This window comes from Rhincodon typus, chromosome 34, assembly GCF_021869965.1.
Source record: "Rhincodon typus isolate 14 chromosome 34, sRhiTyp1.1, whole genome shotgun sequence".
NCBI classification, from domain to species: Eukaryota; Metazoa; Chordata; class Chondrichthyes; order Orectolobiformes; family Rhincodontidae; genus Rhincodon; species Rhincodon typus.
Window position 1 is genome coordinate 26,138,280 of NC_063365.1, and position 17,326 is coordinate 26,155,605.

At 46.0% G+C, this 17,326-nt stretch overlaps 1 protein-coding gene across 1 annotated transcript in view; it reads right to left on the reverse strand.

Moving 5' to 3' along the window:
- waplb (WAPL cohesin release factor b) overlaps nucleotides 1-17,326 on the reverse strand; it is a 189,195-nt gene that overhangs the window by 40,772 nt on the left and 131,097 nt on the right. The window contains exons 11-12 of the mRNA XM_048616249.1: nucleotides 14,180-14,277; nucleotides 8,243-8,319 (exon numbers count right to left, since the gene is read on the reverse strand). Coding sequence (XP_048472206.1) covers nucleotides 8,243-8,319; nucleotides 14,180-14,277 — 175 coding nt within the window. The remainder of the gene's footprint in view (nucleotides 1-8,242; nucleotides 8,320-14,179; nucleotides 14,278-17,326) is intronic.

Sequence of the window (17,326 nt, forward strand, 5' to 3'; positions counted from 1 at the left end):
AGTAAGTCTTTTCTGCACTCTTTCTAGTTTAATAATACCATTTCTATAGTACGGCGACCAGAACTACACGCAAATATGGCCTCACCAACATCTTTTTCAGCAGCAACAAGAAGTCCCAACTCCTATACTCAATGCTCTGATTGATGAAAGCAAGCATGCTGAAAATTATCACCCTGTCTACCTGCGACTCCATTTTCAAGGAACTATGAACCTGTACCCCTAGGGGGCAGTAAGGACTGCAGATGCTGGAAGCTAGAGTCAATAAATGTGGGGCTGGAAAAGCACAGCTGGTCAGACAGCATCCGAGGTGCAGCAAAGTCAACATTTCAAGCTGAAACCCAGGACTGGGGAGGGAAGTCCAGAAATAAATAGAATGAGGGGGTTGGATAGGTGAGATGGAGATAGGTGGATATAGGTAGGGGGATAGTGTGGTTGACCAGTGGGAAGGGTGGAGCAGATAGGTGAGTCAGAAGATGGACAGGTCGGGGGAGGAGAGATTTTGAAGCTGGTGAAGTCAGTATTCAGGCCATTGGGCTGTAAGGTCCCAAAGCAAAAGATAAGGTGTTGTTCCTCAAGTTTACGCTTGGCCTCACTTGGATAATGGAGGCGGCCAAGGACAGACTTTGTCACCAGGGGAGCAGGAGGTTGGAGTCACAGTGGATGGCAACTGAAGATCAGGTTCGTTGGTGCATGCAGAGTACTGATGCTCCACAACCTGGTCCCCAAGTCTGCATTTGGTCTCCCAAATATAGAGGAGACCACATCGGGAGCAACGGATTCAGTAGATGAGGTTCGATGAAGTGCAGGTGAACCTCTGCCGGATTTGAAAGGATTGTTCGGGGCCTTGGACGGAGGTGAGGTACAGAGGCAGGAGTAGCACCTCCTGCGATTGCAGGGAAAACGTACTGGGTGAGGTGGAGGGGTTGGTGAGGAGTATGGACCAACGAGGGAGTGTCAGGGTGAACGGTCCTTATGGAAAGCGGACGGGGTGCGGAGGGAAATATCTTTTTGGTGGTGGGGTCTGATTGTAGGTGATGGAAATGTTGGAGGATGATGATGTGTTGTATTCGGAGGTTGGTGGGGTGGTATGTGAGGACTAAGGGGACTCTATCCTTTTGAGTTCTGAGGAAGGGTCAGTGGACCCGAAACATTAACTGTGTTTTTTCCTTCATAGATGATGTCAGGCCTGCTGAGCTTTTCCAGCAACTTTGTTTTTGTTCCTGATTTACAGCATCCGCAGTTCTTTCAGTTGTTGGTGGGGGTGGTGGTGGTGGTGGAGGGCGGTGGGGGTGGGGAGGGGAAGGAGGATTTGAAAGCAGAAGCATGGGAAATGGGGTAAGATGCAGTTGAGGTCATCCTTAACAACAGAGGAGGGGAAACTCCGGTCTCTAAAGTAGGAGGATATCTGGGAAGTCCAAAAGGAGAATGCCTCATCCTGGGAGCAGAGGCAGCACCAATAGAGTCATCAATATAGTGGAGGAAAAGGTGGGGGATGGTGATGGCGTAGCTGTGGAAGAGGGACTGTTCCACGAATCCTAGAAATAGGCAGGCATAGCTTGGGCCCATGTGGATGCCCATAGCCACCTCTTTGGTTTGTAGGAAGTTGAAGGAATCAAAGAAGGCACTGTTGATGGTGCGTGCGTAGGGTGAGCCTATGGGAGAAGAAGCAGTGGAGGGCTTTTAAGGGCATCCTCGCGGGGGATGTATGTGTACAGGGACTGAACGTCCATGGTGAAGATGAGGCGTTGGAGGCCGGGGAGTTGAAAGTTTTGGATAAGATGGAGGGCATGGGTTGTATCCTGAATACAGGCGGGGAGTTCCTGGACCAAAGGGGAAAGAACGGAGTCGAGGTTGGAGGAGATGAGCTTGGCGGAGCAGGAGGAGACAGAGACAGAGACAGAGACCCGACCGGGGCAGTTGGGTTTATGGATTTTGGATAGGAGATAGAAATGGGCAGAGTGGGGTTGGGGAATTATCAGGTTGGAGGCTGTGAACGGAAGATCTCCCAAGGTGGTGAAGTTGTTGATGGTCTGAGAGACGATGGCTTGGTGATCAGAGGTCTAGTTGTGATCGAGGGGAAGGTAGGAGGTTGTGTCAGACAGTTGGCGTCTGGCCTCAGCGATGTAGAGGTCAGTTTGCCATACTACCACCGCATTCCCCTTGTTGGCGGGTTTAATGGTGAGGTTGAGGTTGGACAGAAGGGCAGCACGTTCCAATGGGAAAAGGTTGAAATAAGTGAGAGGGGTGGAGAGATTCAGGCAATTGATGTTGCAGTGACAGTTGGAGATGAAGAGGGAGGGAGAGGAGGAGGCTGGAAGGGGGTGTCCAGGAGGATGGAGTTTGCTGGAGGCAGAAGAAGGGGGTGTCAGAGGGTGGGTTGAATTTGCATTCAAAGAAACAGGTGCAGAGACAGAAGAAAAAGTGCTCAACATGGAGGTGTGCGTGGAATTCGTTCACAAGTGGGCGCAGAGGAATGAAGGTGAGGCCTTTGCTGAAGACTGACCATTCAGCCTCAGTGAGGGGGAGGTCTGTGGGACATGGTGAATACCCGGCAGGGATCAGGTCTGGGGCTGAGTGTTGAGCTGGAGTGAGGAATGGGGGTGGAGACTGCAACTGGAATGGGTGTACACACGAGCAGTCACGTGGTCAGAAGCAGAAGTAGTGACCTGGTCAGTGGTCGTCATGTGGTTGGCAGCGTCAGCAGTCACTTCTGCATGCAGCAACCAACCCTGCCTTCCGGTTGCCATCCATTCAACTTGCCCACCCACTCCCCTGGTGACATGTCCACACTTGGCCTCCTCCACTGTCAGAGTGAGGCCAAATGTAAACTGGAGGAACACCACCTTCTATTTCACCTTGGGAGCTTATAGCCTAATGGCCTGAATATTGACTACGCCAGTTTCAAAACCTCTCCTCCCGCAACCTGTCTATCTTTTGACTCACTTATCCGCTCCACCCTTCCCACTGACCAACCACAATAACCCCTCGCCTGCATCCACCTACCTCAGTATCACCTACCCTACCCCTAGCCCCAAACTCTCCGATCTATTTCTGGGCTCCCCTCCCACCGCTATCCCTCAACCCCTAGTCCTGGTGAGGCTTTTTGGCCCAAAACATTATCTTGCCTGCTCCTCAGATGCTGTCTGACTTTCCGTGCTTTTCCAGCTTCACATTTGTTGAATGTGTACCCCTAGATCTCTGAAATGTAACACTTCTCAGAGCTCTATCATTGACTGCATAAGTCTTGCTCTGATTTCACACACCAAAATGCAACATCTTGCATTTATCTTAATTAAACTCCATCTGCCAATCGTCAGCCCACTGGCCCAGTTGATCAAAATCTCCCTGCATTCCCAGATAACCCTTTTCACTGTCCACTATACCACTGATATTGGTATCATCCACAAACCATAATTCAAATTCTCATCCCAAATCATTTCTGTAAGCAACAAATAACGGTGGACCGAGCATGATCCCTGTGGAAAACCACTGGTCACATTCCTCCGGTCTGAGAAACAACCGCCCTGTCTTCTAATGTCAAGCCAATTTTGTATCCAATTGCCTAGCTCTCCCTGGACCCAGTGAGATTTAACCTTACTAAACAACTTACCATACAGTACCTTGTCAAAGGCCTTGCTAAAGTCCACGCAGACGTCTACTGCACTACCCTCAGCAACTTTCTTCGTGACCCCTTCAAAAAACTCAATCAAATTCATGAGACACAATTTCCCATGCACAAAGCCATGCCGACTATCCCAAATGAGTCCTTGCCTCTCCAAATACTTGCAGATCCTGTCTCTCAGAATCCCCTTCAACAACTTACAGATTGTTGTACACAGGTCTGTAGTTCTCAGGTATTTCCCTGCAGCCTTTCTTAAACAACGGCACAATATCAGTTACCCGCCAATCTTTGGGTACTTCACCCATAGCTGTTGATACAAATATCTCCACTAGGAGCCCCACCATTTCCTCCTTACCTTCCCACAAAGTCCTGGGGTCTTATCTGTCTTAATCTGCCTTTGAAAAGGTCCCACATGGTAGGCTCATTTAGAAAGGAGGCATGGGATCCAGGGAAATTTGGTTGTCTGGATACAGAATTGGCTGTCCAATAGAAGACAGAGGGTGGCTGTAGATGGAAAGTATTCAGCCTGGAACTCGGTGACCAGTGGTATTCTGCAGGGATCTGTTCTGGGACCTCTGCTCTTTGGTGATCTTTTTAATGACTTGGATGAGGAAATGGAAGGATGGGTTAGTAAGTTTGCCGATGACACAAAGGTTGGAGGAGTTGTGGATAGTGTGGAGGGCTGTCGCAGGTTGCAATGGGACAGTGACAGGATGCAGAGCTGGTCAAAGAAGCAGCAGACGGAATTCAACGGGAAAAGTGTGAAGTGATTCATTTTGGAAGGTCAAATTTGAATGCAGAATACAGGGTTAATGACCGGATTCTTGGCAGTGTGGAGGAACAGAGGGATCTCGGGGTCCGCATCCATAGATCCCTCAAAGCTGCTACCCAAACGGATAGGGTTGTTAAGGCGGCATATGGTGTGTTGGCTTTCATTGGCAGGGGAATGGAGTTTAAGAGCAGTGAGGTTGTGCTGCAGCTCTATAAAACCCTGGTTAGACCACTCTTGGAATACTGTGTTCAGTTCTGGTGGCCTCATTATAGGAAGGACGTGGAAGCTTTAGAGAGGGTGCAGAGGAGATTTACCAGGATGCTGCCTGGACTGGAGGGCAGGCCTTATGAGGAAAGGTTGAGGGAGTTAGGGCTTTTCTCGTTGGAGCGAAGAAGGATGAGAGGTGGCTTGATAGAGCTGTACAAGATGAGACGCATAGATAGAGTAGATAGCCAGAGTCTTTTTCTCAGGGTGGAAATGACTATTACAAGGGGGCATAATTTTAAGGCGACTGGAGGGAGCTACAGGGGAGATGTCAGAGGTAGGTCCGTTACAGAAAAAGTGGTGGGTGCGTGGAATGCGCTGCTGGCGGTGGTAGTGGAGTCAGATACATAAGGTACATTTAAGTGACTCTTGGATAGGCACATGGATGATAGTGAAATGTAGGGTATGCAGGGTAGTTTGATCTTCGTAGGATAACAGTTCGACACAACATCGTGGGCTGAAGGGCCTGTATTATGCTGTACTGTTTTATGTTCTAATGCATTTTAAGACTTCTAGGGTGGACTCTTTTCAAGACATCTTTACTTATTTCCCCAAATTCTCTAGCATCTATGTCTTTCTTGACAGTAAATACTGACAAGAAATATTGACTTAGGATCTCACCCATCCCTTGTGGCTCTCCACATAAGTAACCTTGTTGATCTTTAAGAGGCCCTATTCTGTCTTAGTTTCCTCTCTCGTTATGATTTTGTTCAATATTTCAGTGTTTCTCTTGGATTACTATATCGACATCATCCCCTTCCTTGTGAATAAGGTTTTATATTTCTCTGCAATTGACAGTTGTTCCTTCAGCTGCCCGAGCCACAAGATCTGGAAATGACATTCAAATCCCCTCTACCTCTTTAGCACTCTCTTTTCGAATCACCTAAAACCAAGCTTTTGGCCAGGTGCCTTAATATTGCAACAAATGACCTGGGATTAAATTTAATTATGTAAAGCTCCTTACAACCTTTTGTTAGATGTATCATCTATATACAAGTTGTTGTCTTCTTTTGATAGAATATTTCAGATTTCCTTTTTCTGGAAAAGCACATCAAAAAATGCATAGCATAATACAGTGTGGAGCTGGAGGAACACAGCAGGTCAGGCAGCATCAGAGGAGCAGGAAAGCTGACATTTCAGATCAGGACCCTTTTACAGAAAATTTCTGAAGCGTCCCGACCCGAAACGTCAACTTTCATGCTCCTCTGATGCTGCCTGACCTACTGTGTTCCTGCAGCTCCACACTGTGTTACCCCTGGCTCCAGCATCGGCAGTTCTTACTATCTCTCAAAAAATGCATAGCACGTGTTTCAGGTTTTTCTGCTATTGCATGGAGTGCCACTCAGTGGTTAAATGTAGAAAGCCGGCAGAAAATCCAGTTTATTTGGCTCAAACTGAACCACCTCTCGATCAAAAGCAGGCAACTGGTACAGGTTTCTCTCTCCAAGGAGTTGGGGGGAACAGGGGAACGCAGAGGAGAAAAAGATGACTGAGGACTGAGACAAACACTGAAATTTATAAGTGTGTCTGCAAATCTGCAACAGGAACTAAGTGCATTGAATGTTAATCTAGATGTCAGGCATAAAGAAATTAGGCAAGTGAAAATCAAGTGTTCTTCTGTAACTTCATTCTTAATGACTGATTGGGGTCAGGTACCAGAGACCACAGACGTAAAGCAAAGAACAAATTATTCTACACTGTGGCTGGCCAATTCGAACCTGCTGACGCCAGTTAAGATTTAGCCAGCTGTCTGCGTCTATCAGAACTGCTGGCAACAGACATATCCCATTTCAAGAGTCACAGTAGTGTACAATAGAATGAAACAGTAAAGCAGAACTAACAGCAGATCAGCAATAACAGGTTAACTAACAGCACAACTATTCAGCAGTTAAATCTTTTGCAGAAGCCTCAAATTCTTCAGAAATCAACACTGAGGAGGAAAATAATAATCAAAATGAAGAGACTACTCAAACTTCAAGTTTGCTTTGTTGAATTCATTATTCTGACTTAAAGCCTGCTGGGTTAATCAGAGGGAGCAAACTCGCTCAGCCACAATTGGAAATTTAGCACAGAGAGGATTAGGTACACAATCCGAAGAAAATGTCTGATTGTGATACTTGGCCTGTGGTCATAATCAAGTCTGGGTCCACATGCTCTAGTCCAAACTGAACACAAAATAAGTGCTTGCCTGCTTTACTTTCTTAATTTGTCTCTTTCCCCTGTACAAATCAAAAGCTGGTTTTCTAGCGAAGGGGTAAAGTTTATTCATATTATATTCACAAGAATGAAGCTGTGCTTTTATTGAACTTGGCGATTATACATCAGATCCCATAAAGAGCCCGATGAAACACCAGTTAGCATGAAAGCGTGTATCACCTTTACAGGTCCACAGTTCAGACTCTCCACCACGAGGACATTTCACCTACTTTGAATCTTACAGCACAAGTTGTCAGCAAGTCCAATACACCTGTGCCGACTCTGAAAAATATCTAAATTCAGTCCTATTCGTCAATCCTTTCACAATTTTTCTTTTGTGAATACTTAGTCACTTCCTTTGAAACTATTTCAGCTCTACTCGTCATTGATTTGAGCAAGGGAATGCACACTGCCCATTTGTACAAAAGTGTACTAAATAGAGAGCCAATATACAGTGGCAGTGACAGTCACAAACACTGCTATGTATGGAACCCAGTGTGAAGACTCAATCAATATATTTTTTTAAAAATCAAGGAAGTAAGAGCCTGCATCTACAAAGTGAGCTGAACGGTCTCCACCTTTGTGTTAAGATTTTGTGAATTGAAGTTGAACCGTGTGTAGCTGAATAAAGAGGCAAAGCAGCAACCCTTAGCAAGATTTAGTGTTCAATGAATCAAGGGATTAACAAATAGGATGTAGGTGGTGGGGTTGAGAGAGATACTTGCTACATATCCAGAAACTCGTTGATATTACTGTCCACAATACAGGTTAACACAATGATTATTTTTGTTCTGAATCAGTACTTTTGTCCAGCTACACTGCTGATAGTTCGTCTAAAAACAACCACAGTAGTAACTGTCAGAATAAACACACATCAAAAACAAATTCGCTTTCTCCCCAGGAGGGAGATTTGCACAGATAGTGGAAACTTCTGGAAACATTTCCAATTTCTCCAAATCACTCACTGTAGGAACATTTCAAGATCTGTGACAGAAAGTTCAGGTGGTTAACGGAACTTTGATCTCTAATGAGAATTTATAGCAATTGCTTGCCTCCTCTGTACTGGAGGGGAAAGATGGTTAAATACGATTTTACATTTACTGGGTGGTAGGAAACAGGGTAAAGACAATAAGAAAAACAGGAATTGCTGGAGAAACTCAGCAGGTTTGGTAGCATCTGTGTAGACAGAAACAGAGTTAACGTTTCAAGTCGAATGACTCTTCAGAACAGAAAGATAAAAACAGTATCCAGTGCCCATCTTAAACATCACACACTATGTTTTTATTTCCACGATAAGTTCTTATTACGCCTTTTCTAAACTTGCTACACTGTAATTGTAGCCTCCTGTGAAAACAATTCATTCAAAATTACTTAGGGTACACACTTACCTAGCAGAAGAGATGATGAGTTGGGAGTCTTTATACGCAATAAGATAACCCTGGTTTTCTGGATTGTGAACAGTAACCTGATGAAAAATAAATAAATTAAACTGTGCAATTTAATGGAAGGAGGTGGAAGGGGAAGCAGAGATAGGGGAGAAGAGGTGGAGGAGAGAGAGGAAGAGGGGAGAGGCAGCATACTCCTGTCTACTAATACTATAATGCACCAAGAACATGGATATCATTCAGGCTTCAGCTGACAATTGGCAAATAACTTTTGCGCTACCCAAGTGCCAGGCAATGACCATCTCCTACAAGACAGAATCTAACCATCAGCTCTTGAAAGGTAATGCTGTTACCATCACCAAAATCCCCATTAACATTGAGGATTACCACTGACCAGAATCCGAACTGTACTAGCCATTTAAATAGTGATTACAAAAAGCAGGTCAGAGGGTAGGAATCCTGAATCCCCAAAGCCTAACCATTATAAGGCACAAGTCAGTAGAGTATGGAATACTCCTCACTCGCCTGGGTTAATATGGCTCTAACAGCATTCAAGAAGCTTGACACAATAATCCAGAAAAAGTAGCTTGCTTAATAGGGTGACCTCCAGAAACGTTCACTTCCTCCACAACAAAGCTCAATAGCAGCAGAATGTACCATTTATAAATTACACTGCAGAAATTCACCAAGGCACCTTAGACAGTATTTTCCAAACCTGCAAAGACTAGCATCTTGAAAGGCAACAGCAGCAATGCATAAAAACACCACCATCTTAAGGGCAACTAGGGATAGTTAACAAATGCTGGCTCAGCCAGAAATGCCCAAGTCCCACAAGTGAATAATGAACGTAGTAGATAAATGAAAAGTCCAATTCCCCTCATAACCGCTTGTTAAGATTACACTGATGGATGATTGTGGGGTGGGCGAAGCTTAGTGCCCTTGGCTTGGCTACAATGTGGGAAAGAGTGAGGTCATGCACTTTGGTAAGAACAACAAAAGCATGGACTATTTTCTAAATGGGGAGAAAATTCAGAAGTCTGAAGTGTAAAGAGACTTGGGAGTTGTAGTCCAGGATTCTCTCAAGGTAAACTTGCAGGTTGAGTCAGTAGTCAGAAAGGCAAATGCAATGTTGGCATTTATTTTGAGAGGACTTGAATATAAAAGCAGGGATGTACTGCTGAGGTTTCATAAGGCTCTGGTCCAGCCACATTTGGAGTATTGTGCGCAGTTCTGGGCCCCATATCTCAGGAAGGATGTACTGGCCCAGGAGCGGGTTCAGAGGAGGTTCACGAGAACGGTCCCAGGAATGGAAAGCTTAACATACGAAGAATGTTTGAGGATTCTGGGACTACACTCATTGGAGTTTAGAAGGATGAGGGGGATCTAATTGAAACTTACAGAACAATGAATGGCTTGGACAGAGTGGATGTTGGGAAGATGCTTCCATTGGTAGGAGAGACTGGGACCCGAGGGCACAACCTTAGAGTAAAGGGAAGACCTTTTAGAACGGAGATAAGGAGAAACTTCTTCAGCCAGAGAGTGGTGAATCTATGGAATTCACTGCCACAGAAGGCTGTGGAGGCCACGTCATTGAGTACATTTAAGAGATAGATAGGTTCTTGATTATCAAGGGGATCAAGGGTTACGGGGAGAAAGCGGGAGAATGGAGTTGAGGAACTCATCAGCCATGATTGAATGGCGGAGCAGACTTGATGAGCCGAATGGCCTAATTTCTGTTCCTGTGTCTTATGGTCTATGGCTAACAAACACACTTGCATGTACCATGAACCAACGTTTGAATAGTTCGGTAGGCAGTGACCTACCAGGCAGGAGGCCTCCAAAGGTAAATCAGACCAAATCATTGATATCCAGAAATCTCCTTTTCAATTGTTCCATCTACAGAATAATGGTACACTCCTGACGGTGAACACAGTTTCACAAAAGCGCAATGTGCGCGCGATGGTGTGTATATTTGTTTCAAGGAATTGTCACAGAATTATTTTAACTGTTTTAAATATTCACTGCAATACATTAATTCGGAGAACAATACTCCTTGTTTAATCACTTACTATTTTTTATCCCTACCAGCTGTACAGTTACTCTCTGTGCACATTCAAATACAAAGACGAAGGGAACTTTGTCCTGGCAAAGATTCCATTAACCAAATCAGTACTCAAGCTCAGTTTTCAACTTTTAAGTCAAAAACCACACTGCCTACAAGATATAGAACGGAATGTTGGGACAGGGACTGACAGTCTAATTCCTGAAAGTGAACACTTGTTCTAACTTTAAAATCACCCAGGTAGCACCTCACCCCACGTGGATTCCAACTGAAATTTCATCCCTTGTGTTTTGAATCCTCCCAGGATCATAGATATCTCCGTGATGTTCAACATTCTACAGACAGCTGCTCTCACTGCATCCCAAGATCCACAATCAGTGCCATGTGGGTTCACACGCGCACTCTCAACATTTCTCTCCAACAGCATCGCATCACACTGCACTGCACACTCCACAGTTGTACTTCATCCTCCAGCTCATTCGTCATGCTAACAAGAAACTTTTTCTTTTCCTTTCAGGCATCAAGGTCCACAAGATGCAACAACTCAGATACCCATGATCCTCTGGAACCTTCCTCTCCTCCCCTTCCCTCTGGAACCTTCCTCTCCCCCAACCCCGCCTCCTGTCAGGTATTCACCATCCCTCCTAACCTTCCGCTCTCTGATGATGAACGTTCTGTACTCAGCAAAGGCCTCAGCTTTATTCCTCTGCGTCCCCACTTTAACAAATTTCGGGCATGACATGACACCGAACCCTTCTTCCACCGTCTTCACATCCGTGCTCATTTCTTTGGGCAGCAGTCCTCTCCCCATCCCACAGACCCCTTTGCCCAACACTCTCCCTCCACCTGGACCCCTCCCTCAGGCCTTTTACCTGCACTCGATCTGTTCATTGAGAACTGTCGACGTGATATTAGTCACCTCAATTTCTCTGCACACCCCCCCTCAGCGAATCCAACCTATTTCCCTCCGAACTGACTGCTCTCCATGCACTCCGATCTAACCCTGACTTTGTTATTAAACCTGCTGATAAGGGTGGTGCTGTTGTCGTCTGGCATACTGACCTCTATCTTACAGAGGCTGAGCATCAACTCTCAGATACCTCCTCCTACCTTTCCCTGGACCATGACCCCACAATGACACATCAGGCCACTGTATCAACTACGGTAACTGATCTCATTTAATCGGGTGATCTCCCCACTTCTGCTTCCAAGCTGATAGTCCCCCAGCCCTGCACAGCTTGCTTCTACCTCCTTCCAAAAATCCACAAACAGGACTGCCCTGGCAGACCCATTGTTTCAGCCTGCACCTGCCCCACAGAACTCATCGCTTCCTACCTTGACTCAGTCTTCTCTCCCCGGTCCAATCCCTGCCCACATACATCTGAGTCCTCTGACGCCCTACATCAGTTTCAAAACTTCCAATTTACCGGCTCTAGCCAACTCCTCTTTACCATGGATGTGCAATCCCTTTACACGTCCATTCCCCATCAGGAGGGTCCTACGGCTCTCTGCTTCTTCCTGGAGCAAACACCTGAACCATCCCCACCCACCACCGCCCTCCTTCGCTTGGCCGAGTTCACCCTCACCTTCGACAACTTCTCTTAACTCCTCTCATTTTCTTCAGGTCAGAGGGGTTGCCATGGGTACCCGCATGGGCCCTAATTACGCCCGTCTCTTCATGGGGTACGTGGAACATTCCTTGTTCTAGTCCTATTTGGGCCCCCACCCAGAACACTTTCTCCGATACATCGATGATATCATTGGTGCTGCTTCCCTCTCTCGTCTGGAAGTAGAAAAGGTCATTGATTTCGCCTCCAATTTCCACCCTGCCCTCACTTTCACCTGGTCTATCTCTGACTCCTCCCTTCCCTGACATTTCTGTTTCCATTTCTGGGGATAGACTGGCCACTAATATCCACTACAAACCCACTGACTCCCACCCTACCTGGACTATACATCCTCACACCCCACTTCCTGTAAAGACTCCATCCCATTCTCTCAGTTCCTCTGTTTACGTCGTATATGTTCAGATGAGGCCAACTTCGACAAGGGAGCCTCGGAAACGTCCACCTTCTTCTTCAACCAAGGATTCCCCAGTTCTGTTGTCGACAGGGCCTTCAACCAGGTCTGATCCATCTCCCGCACTTCCGCCTTCACCCCTTCTCTTTCCTCCCGCAACAGCGATAGGGTTCCCCTTGTCCTTATCCACCATGCCACCAGCATCCACATGCAGAACATCATCAGACGCCATTTCCACCACCTCCAGCAAGATGCCACCACCAGACACATATTCCCCTCTCCTCCCTTGTCCGCCTTCCACAGGGACCGCTCATTCTGGGACACCCTGGTCCACACTTCCTTCACCCCCAACAGCACCCCCATAGCCCTGTGGCACCCTACCCTGTAACCGAAGGTGCAACACCTGCCCATTTACCTCCTCCCTCCCCAGTATCCAAGGGCCCAATCATACCTTCCAGGTAAAGCAACACTTCACCTGCACTTCCCAGATTCTAATCTACTGCATTCACTGCTCACAATGTGGTCTCCTCTACATTGGGGAAACAAAGCATAGACTGGGTGACCGCTTCGCAGAACATCTACGTTCTGCTCGCAAAAAAGACCCTGAGCTACCTGTTGCCTGCCACTTTAATGCACCATCCTGTTCCCTGACCAACATCTGTCTCTAGCTTGCTGCAGTGTTCCAGCGAAGCTCAACGCAAGCTGGGAAGAACAACAATACCTCGTTTTCCACTTGGGGACCCTGCAGGCCTCTGGACTTCATATTGAGTTCAATAATTTTAGGGCCTAAACTCTCCCATGTCCCAGCCCTCTACTCCACACACCAGGCCTTGTTACTACATAGCCTGCCATTACACACCACCTGTTGTTAGTCACTAACAGTCCCCATTAACAGCTATTCACCCTCCCAGCCTGATCGTTATCAACTTCTATATCTGTCCAACTGCTCTTCTCTCTCTTTAGGCTCTATCCTATCATTTACTCTCTACCCCATCCCCCTCCCTTTTTTCTGCATATAAACTGACTTTTTCCCAGCCACCATCAGTCTGAGGAAGGGTCACTGGACCTGAAACGTTAACTGTGTTTTTTCCTTCACAGATACTGCCAGACATGCTGAGATTTTCCAGTAACTTTGTTTTTGTTCCTGATTTACAGCATCCGCAGTTCTTTTGGTTTTTATTTAGGTAGCACCTCAACTCTGATTCTGTTTGGAAAGTTTTCCTGCAACATTCCTACTACACAAAGCCACTACTTTACTAACCTAGACAGTCTTGTTGGAGCTCATCAGGTATTGCCCATCTGGTGATATAACTGAAGCACTGAAGAGAGCCTAGCTGGACGTTTTATCCAGGCCCCAGTGTTTGCTTCATTTGCTGCTCATGCTGTGATGAAGCATTTAAAGTGCCTGATTTAGAGAGATGACTAGGCTATCATGGTCTAGGACAATTTCTACCTATAAACGCTTCAGTGTTAGGCAGGTGCCAATAGGTGAACTCTGCCTCACCTGGACTGAAAAGATTGCATTTAGACCGGTGATACAGTAAAGTTGCTTACTCTACTCACTAACCAGAGCAATGTTTGGGCACTACATCTGAATGACATTTCAAGATGCTCAGAAATAGCTTTATGATGTTAATAATCCTGTGATATCTTAATGCAGCAGAATAAACCCTGGACAGGGCCCATTATAGGTGAGCCATGATTTTGTGCTGCCATGTGACTGCCAACAAGAAACCAAGACTGTTCAGAGATTTCTCTACCCCCCTGCTTTCATATTCATCAGGCTTTTTTTAGAAGCTTTCAGGCCCTTTCCAAAGGTCAAATTGAGGTAGAGCACTGTTGATCTGTGTAATACTTACACTCTCTAATACACGTAAACAACGTTCCGCACCCCATAGTGATGCAACCAATTTGTCCTGCTCTTCATCCTCATCCAACTGCTCCACGCATTCTTTTACTGTTGATGCAGAAAGAAATTGAATTAGGTTTGTACAAACCTAGTCATGGGTTTCACCTTCTCTGGCATCAAGTATTTTTAGGTCAAAGTACAAGGTAGACAAATCTCATGGCAAAATCCTGGTGCCAGAGTCCAAAACAACCATAACAGACACACTCAGCAAGCTGAAGCATAAAAGGTACAGGCACCAATATTTTTCTGGTTTTAAATACCCTTAACATTATGATGCATCAAACTTATAAATACTTCATAAGAAGTTTGAAGCTACGTTAAAGAACACAAACTTTATTCAACTTAGTACAGCTGCTCTGTGGTCACTAAAATTGAACTTTTTCACAATTTCACTGAATCACTCCAGGACAGGCAACAGCCAAGTCAATGGCTAGCACATTCACATCCTTCCTATAGTGTGGTGACCAGAGCTCCACAGCACTCCAGCTGTGGCCAAACCAAAACCTTAAATGGCTCCCTCATAACTTCCTTATTTTTATATTCAATTCCTTGACTAATAAAGGTAAGTACCCTGTATGCTTTTTTAACTATTTAACCCACCTGTCCCTGCTGCTTTCAGGGATCCATGGACACGCACACCAAGGTCACTCAGATCCACTGTACTTCCTAGGGTCCTACCACTTAACGCATATCCCTTTGCCTTGTCCATACTCCCAAAATGCATAACCTCTCACTTCATAAATTAAATTATATTTGCTACTATTCAGCCCATCTGTATCATCCTGTAATCTAAGGCTTTCCTCCTCACTATTTATCACACTAATCTTCTGTCATCTGTGAACTTACCAGCAAACCTCCTACATTCAAGTCTACGTTGTTAGTATGAACTACAAGAGACGAAGCACTGAACTCTGGTACACCACTGAACAGAGACTTCTAGTCAAAAAGATAACTATCGACCGTCACCCTCTACTTTAGGAGTAGGCGAGGCCTACAGTTATGATAGCTAGACTATTAATCCAGAAACTCAGCAAATGTTCTGGGATTCAGGTTCGAATCCCACGACTGCAGATGGTGGAATCAGACTTTAATTTTTAAAAAAATCTGGAATTAAGAAACTGATGAACATGAAATCATTGTCGATTGTTGGAAAAAAACCATCTGGTTCACTAACGTCCTTCAGCCATCCTCAGCTGGTCTGGCCTACATGTGACTGTAGACCCACAGCAATGTTGTTGACTCACAACTGGCCTCAGAAATGCCCTAGCAAGTCATGCAGTTATACCAATTGCTACAAAGTCTCAAAGAAATGAAAGAGACAGATCACCTGGCATCGACCTTGGCCTAGAAAAGACAATGTTGACCTTGAAAAAGTTCTCCTCACAAACATCTGGGGGCTAGTGCCAAAATTGGGAGAGCTGTCTCAGAGACTAGTCAAGCATCAGCCTGTCACAGTCATACCTATGGAATCATGCCTTACAATGTCCCAGACACCATCATCACCTTCCCTGGATGTGTCCTATCCCACCGGCAGGACAGACCCAGCAGAGGTGGTGGCACAGTGGTATACAGGCGGGAAGGAGTTGCCCTGGGAGTCCTCAACAGTGACCCCAGACCCCATAAGTTCCATGGCTTCAGGTTAAACATGGGCAAGTAAACCTCCTGATTGCCACATACTGTCCTCTCTCAGCAGATGAATCAGTTCTCCTCCATGCTGACCAACACTTAGAGGAAGCACTGAGGATGGCAAGGGCTCAATGTGTGCTCTGGGTGGCAGATTTCAATGTCCATCACCAAGTGTGGCTCAGCAACAGTACTACAGATCTGAGCTGGTCAGGTCCTAAAGGATATAGCTGCTAGACTGGGTCTGCAGCAGGTGGTGAGGGAACGAACAAGACGGAAAAACATACTTGACCTCATCCTTACCAATCCGCTAGCTGCAGACGCATCAGTCTATGACAGTATCGATAAGAATGACCACCGCACAGGCTTTGTGGAGACAAAATCCCTCCTTCACATTGGGAATACCCTCCATTGTGTTGTGTGGCACTATCACCGTGCTAAATGGGGTAGACTAAATTGAACAGATCTAGCAACTCAAGACTGGGCATCCATGAGGTGCTGTGGGCCATCATCAGAATTGTACTCCAGCACAATCTGTAAACTCATAGCCTGGCATATCCCCCACTCAACCATTACCATCAAGCCAGATTCAATAGATCAACCCTGGTTCAGAGTGTGCAGGAGGGCATGCCAGGAATAGCACCAGGCATACCAGAAGATGAGGTGTTAATCTGCTAAGCCACCAAAACAGGACTACGTGCATGCCAAACTGCATAAGCAAAATGTGATAGACAGAGCTAAGTGATCCCATAACCAACGGATCAGATCCAAGCTCTGCAGTCCTGCCACATCCAGTTGTGAATGGTGGAGGACAATTAAACAACTCACTGGAGGAGAAGGCTCCACAAATATCCCCATCCTCAATGATGGAAGAGCCCAGCACATCAGTGCAAAAGATAAGGCTGAAGCCGTCGCAGCAATTTTCGGCCAGACATGCCGAGTGGATGATCCATCTCGGCCTACTCCAGTGGCCCCCAGCATTACAGATACCAGTCTTCAGCCAATTCAATTCACTCCTCATGACATCAAACGGTTGGAGACACTGGATACTGCAAAGGCTACAGGCCCTGACAACATTCCGGCAATAGTACTGAAGACTTATGCTCTAGACCTTACTGCTCCCCTGGCCAAACTGTTCCAATACAGTTACAACACTGGTATCTACCAGACAACGTGGAAAATTGCCCAAGCATGCCCTCAGTGTAAAAAGCAAAACAAATCCAACTCGGCCAATTACCACCCCATCAGTCTGCTCTCGATCATCAGTAAAGTGATGGAAGGAATCAACAGTGCTATCAAGCAGCACCTGCTCAACAACATCCAGTTTGGGTTCCACCAGGGCCAAATCCATTCTGGATCTCATTATAGCCTTATCCAAACATGGAAGAAAGAGCTGAATTCCAAAGTGAGGTGAAAGTGACAGCCCTTGACATCCAGGCTGAATTCGACTGGGATCAATGAGTACTGGGGGAAA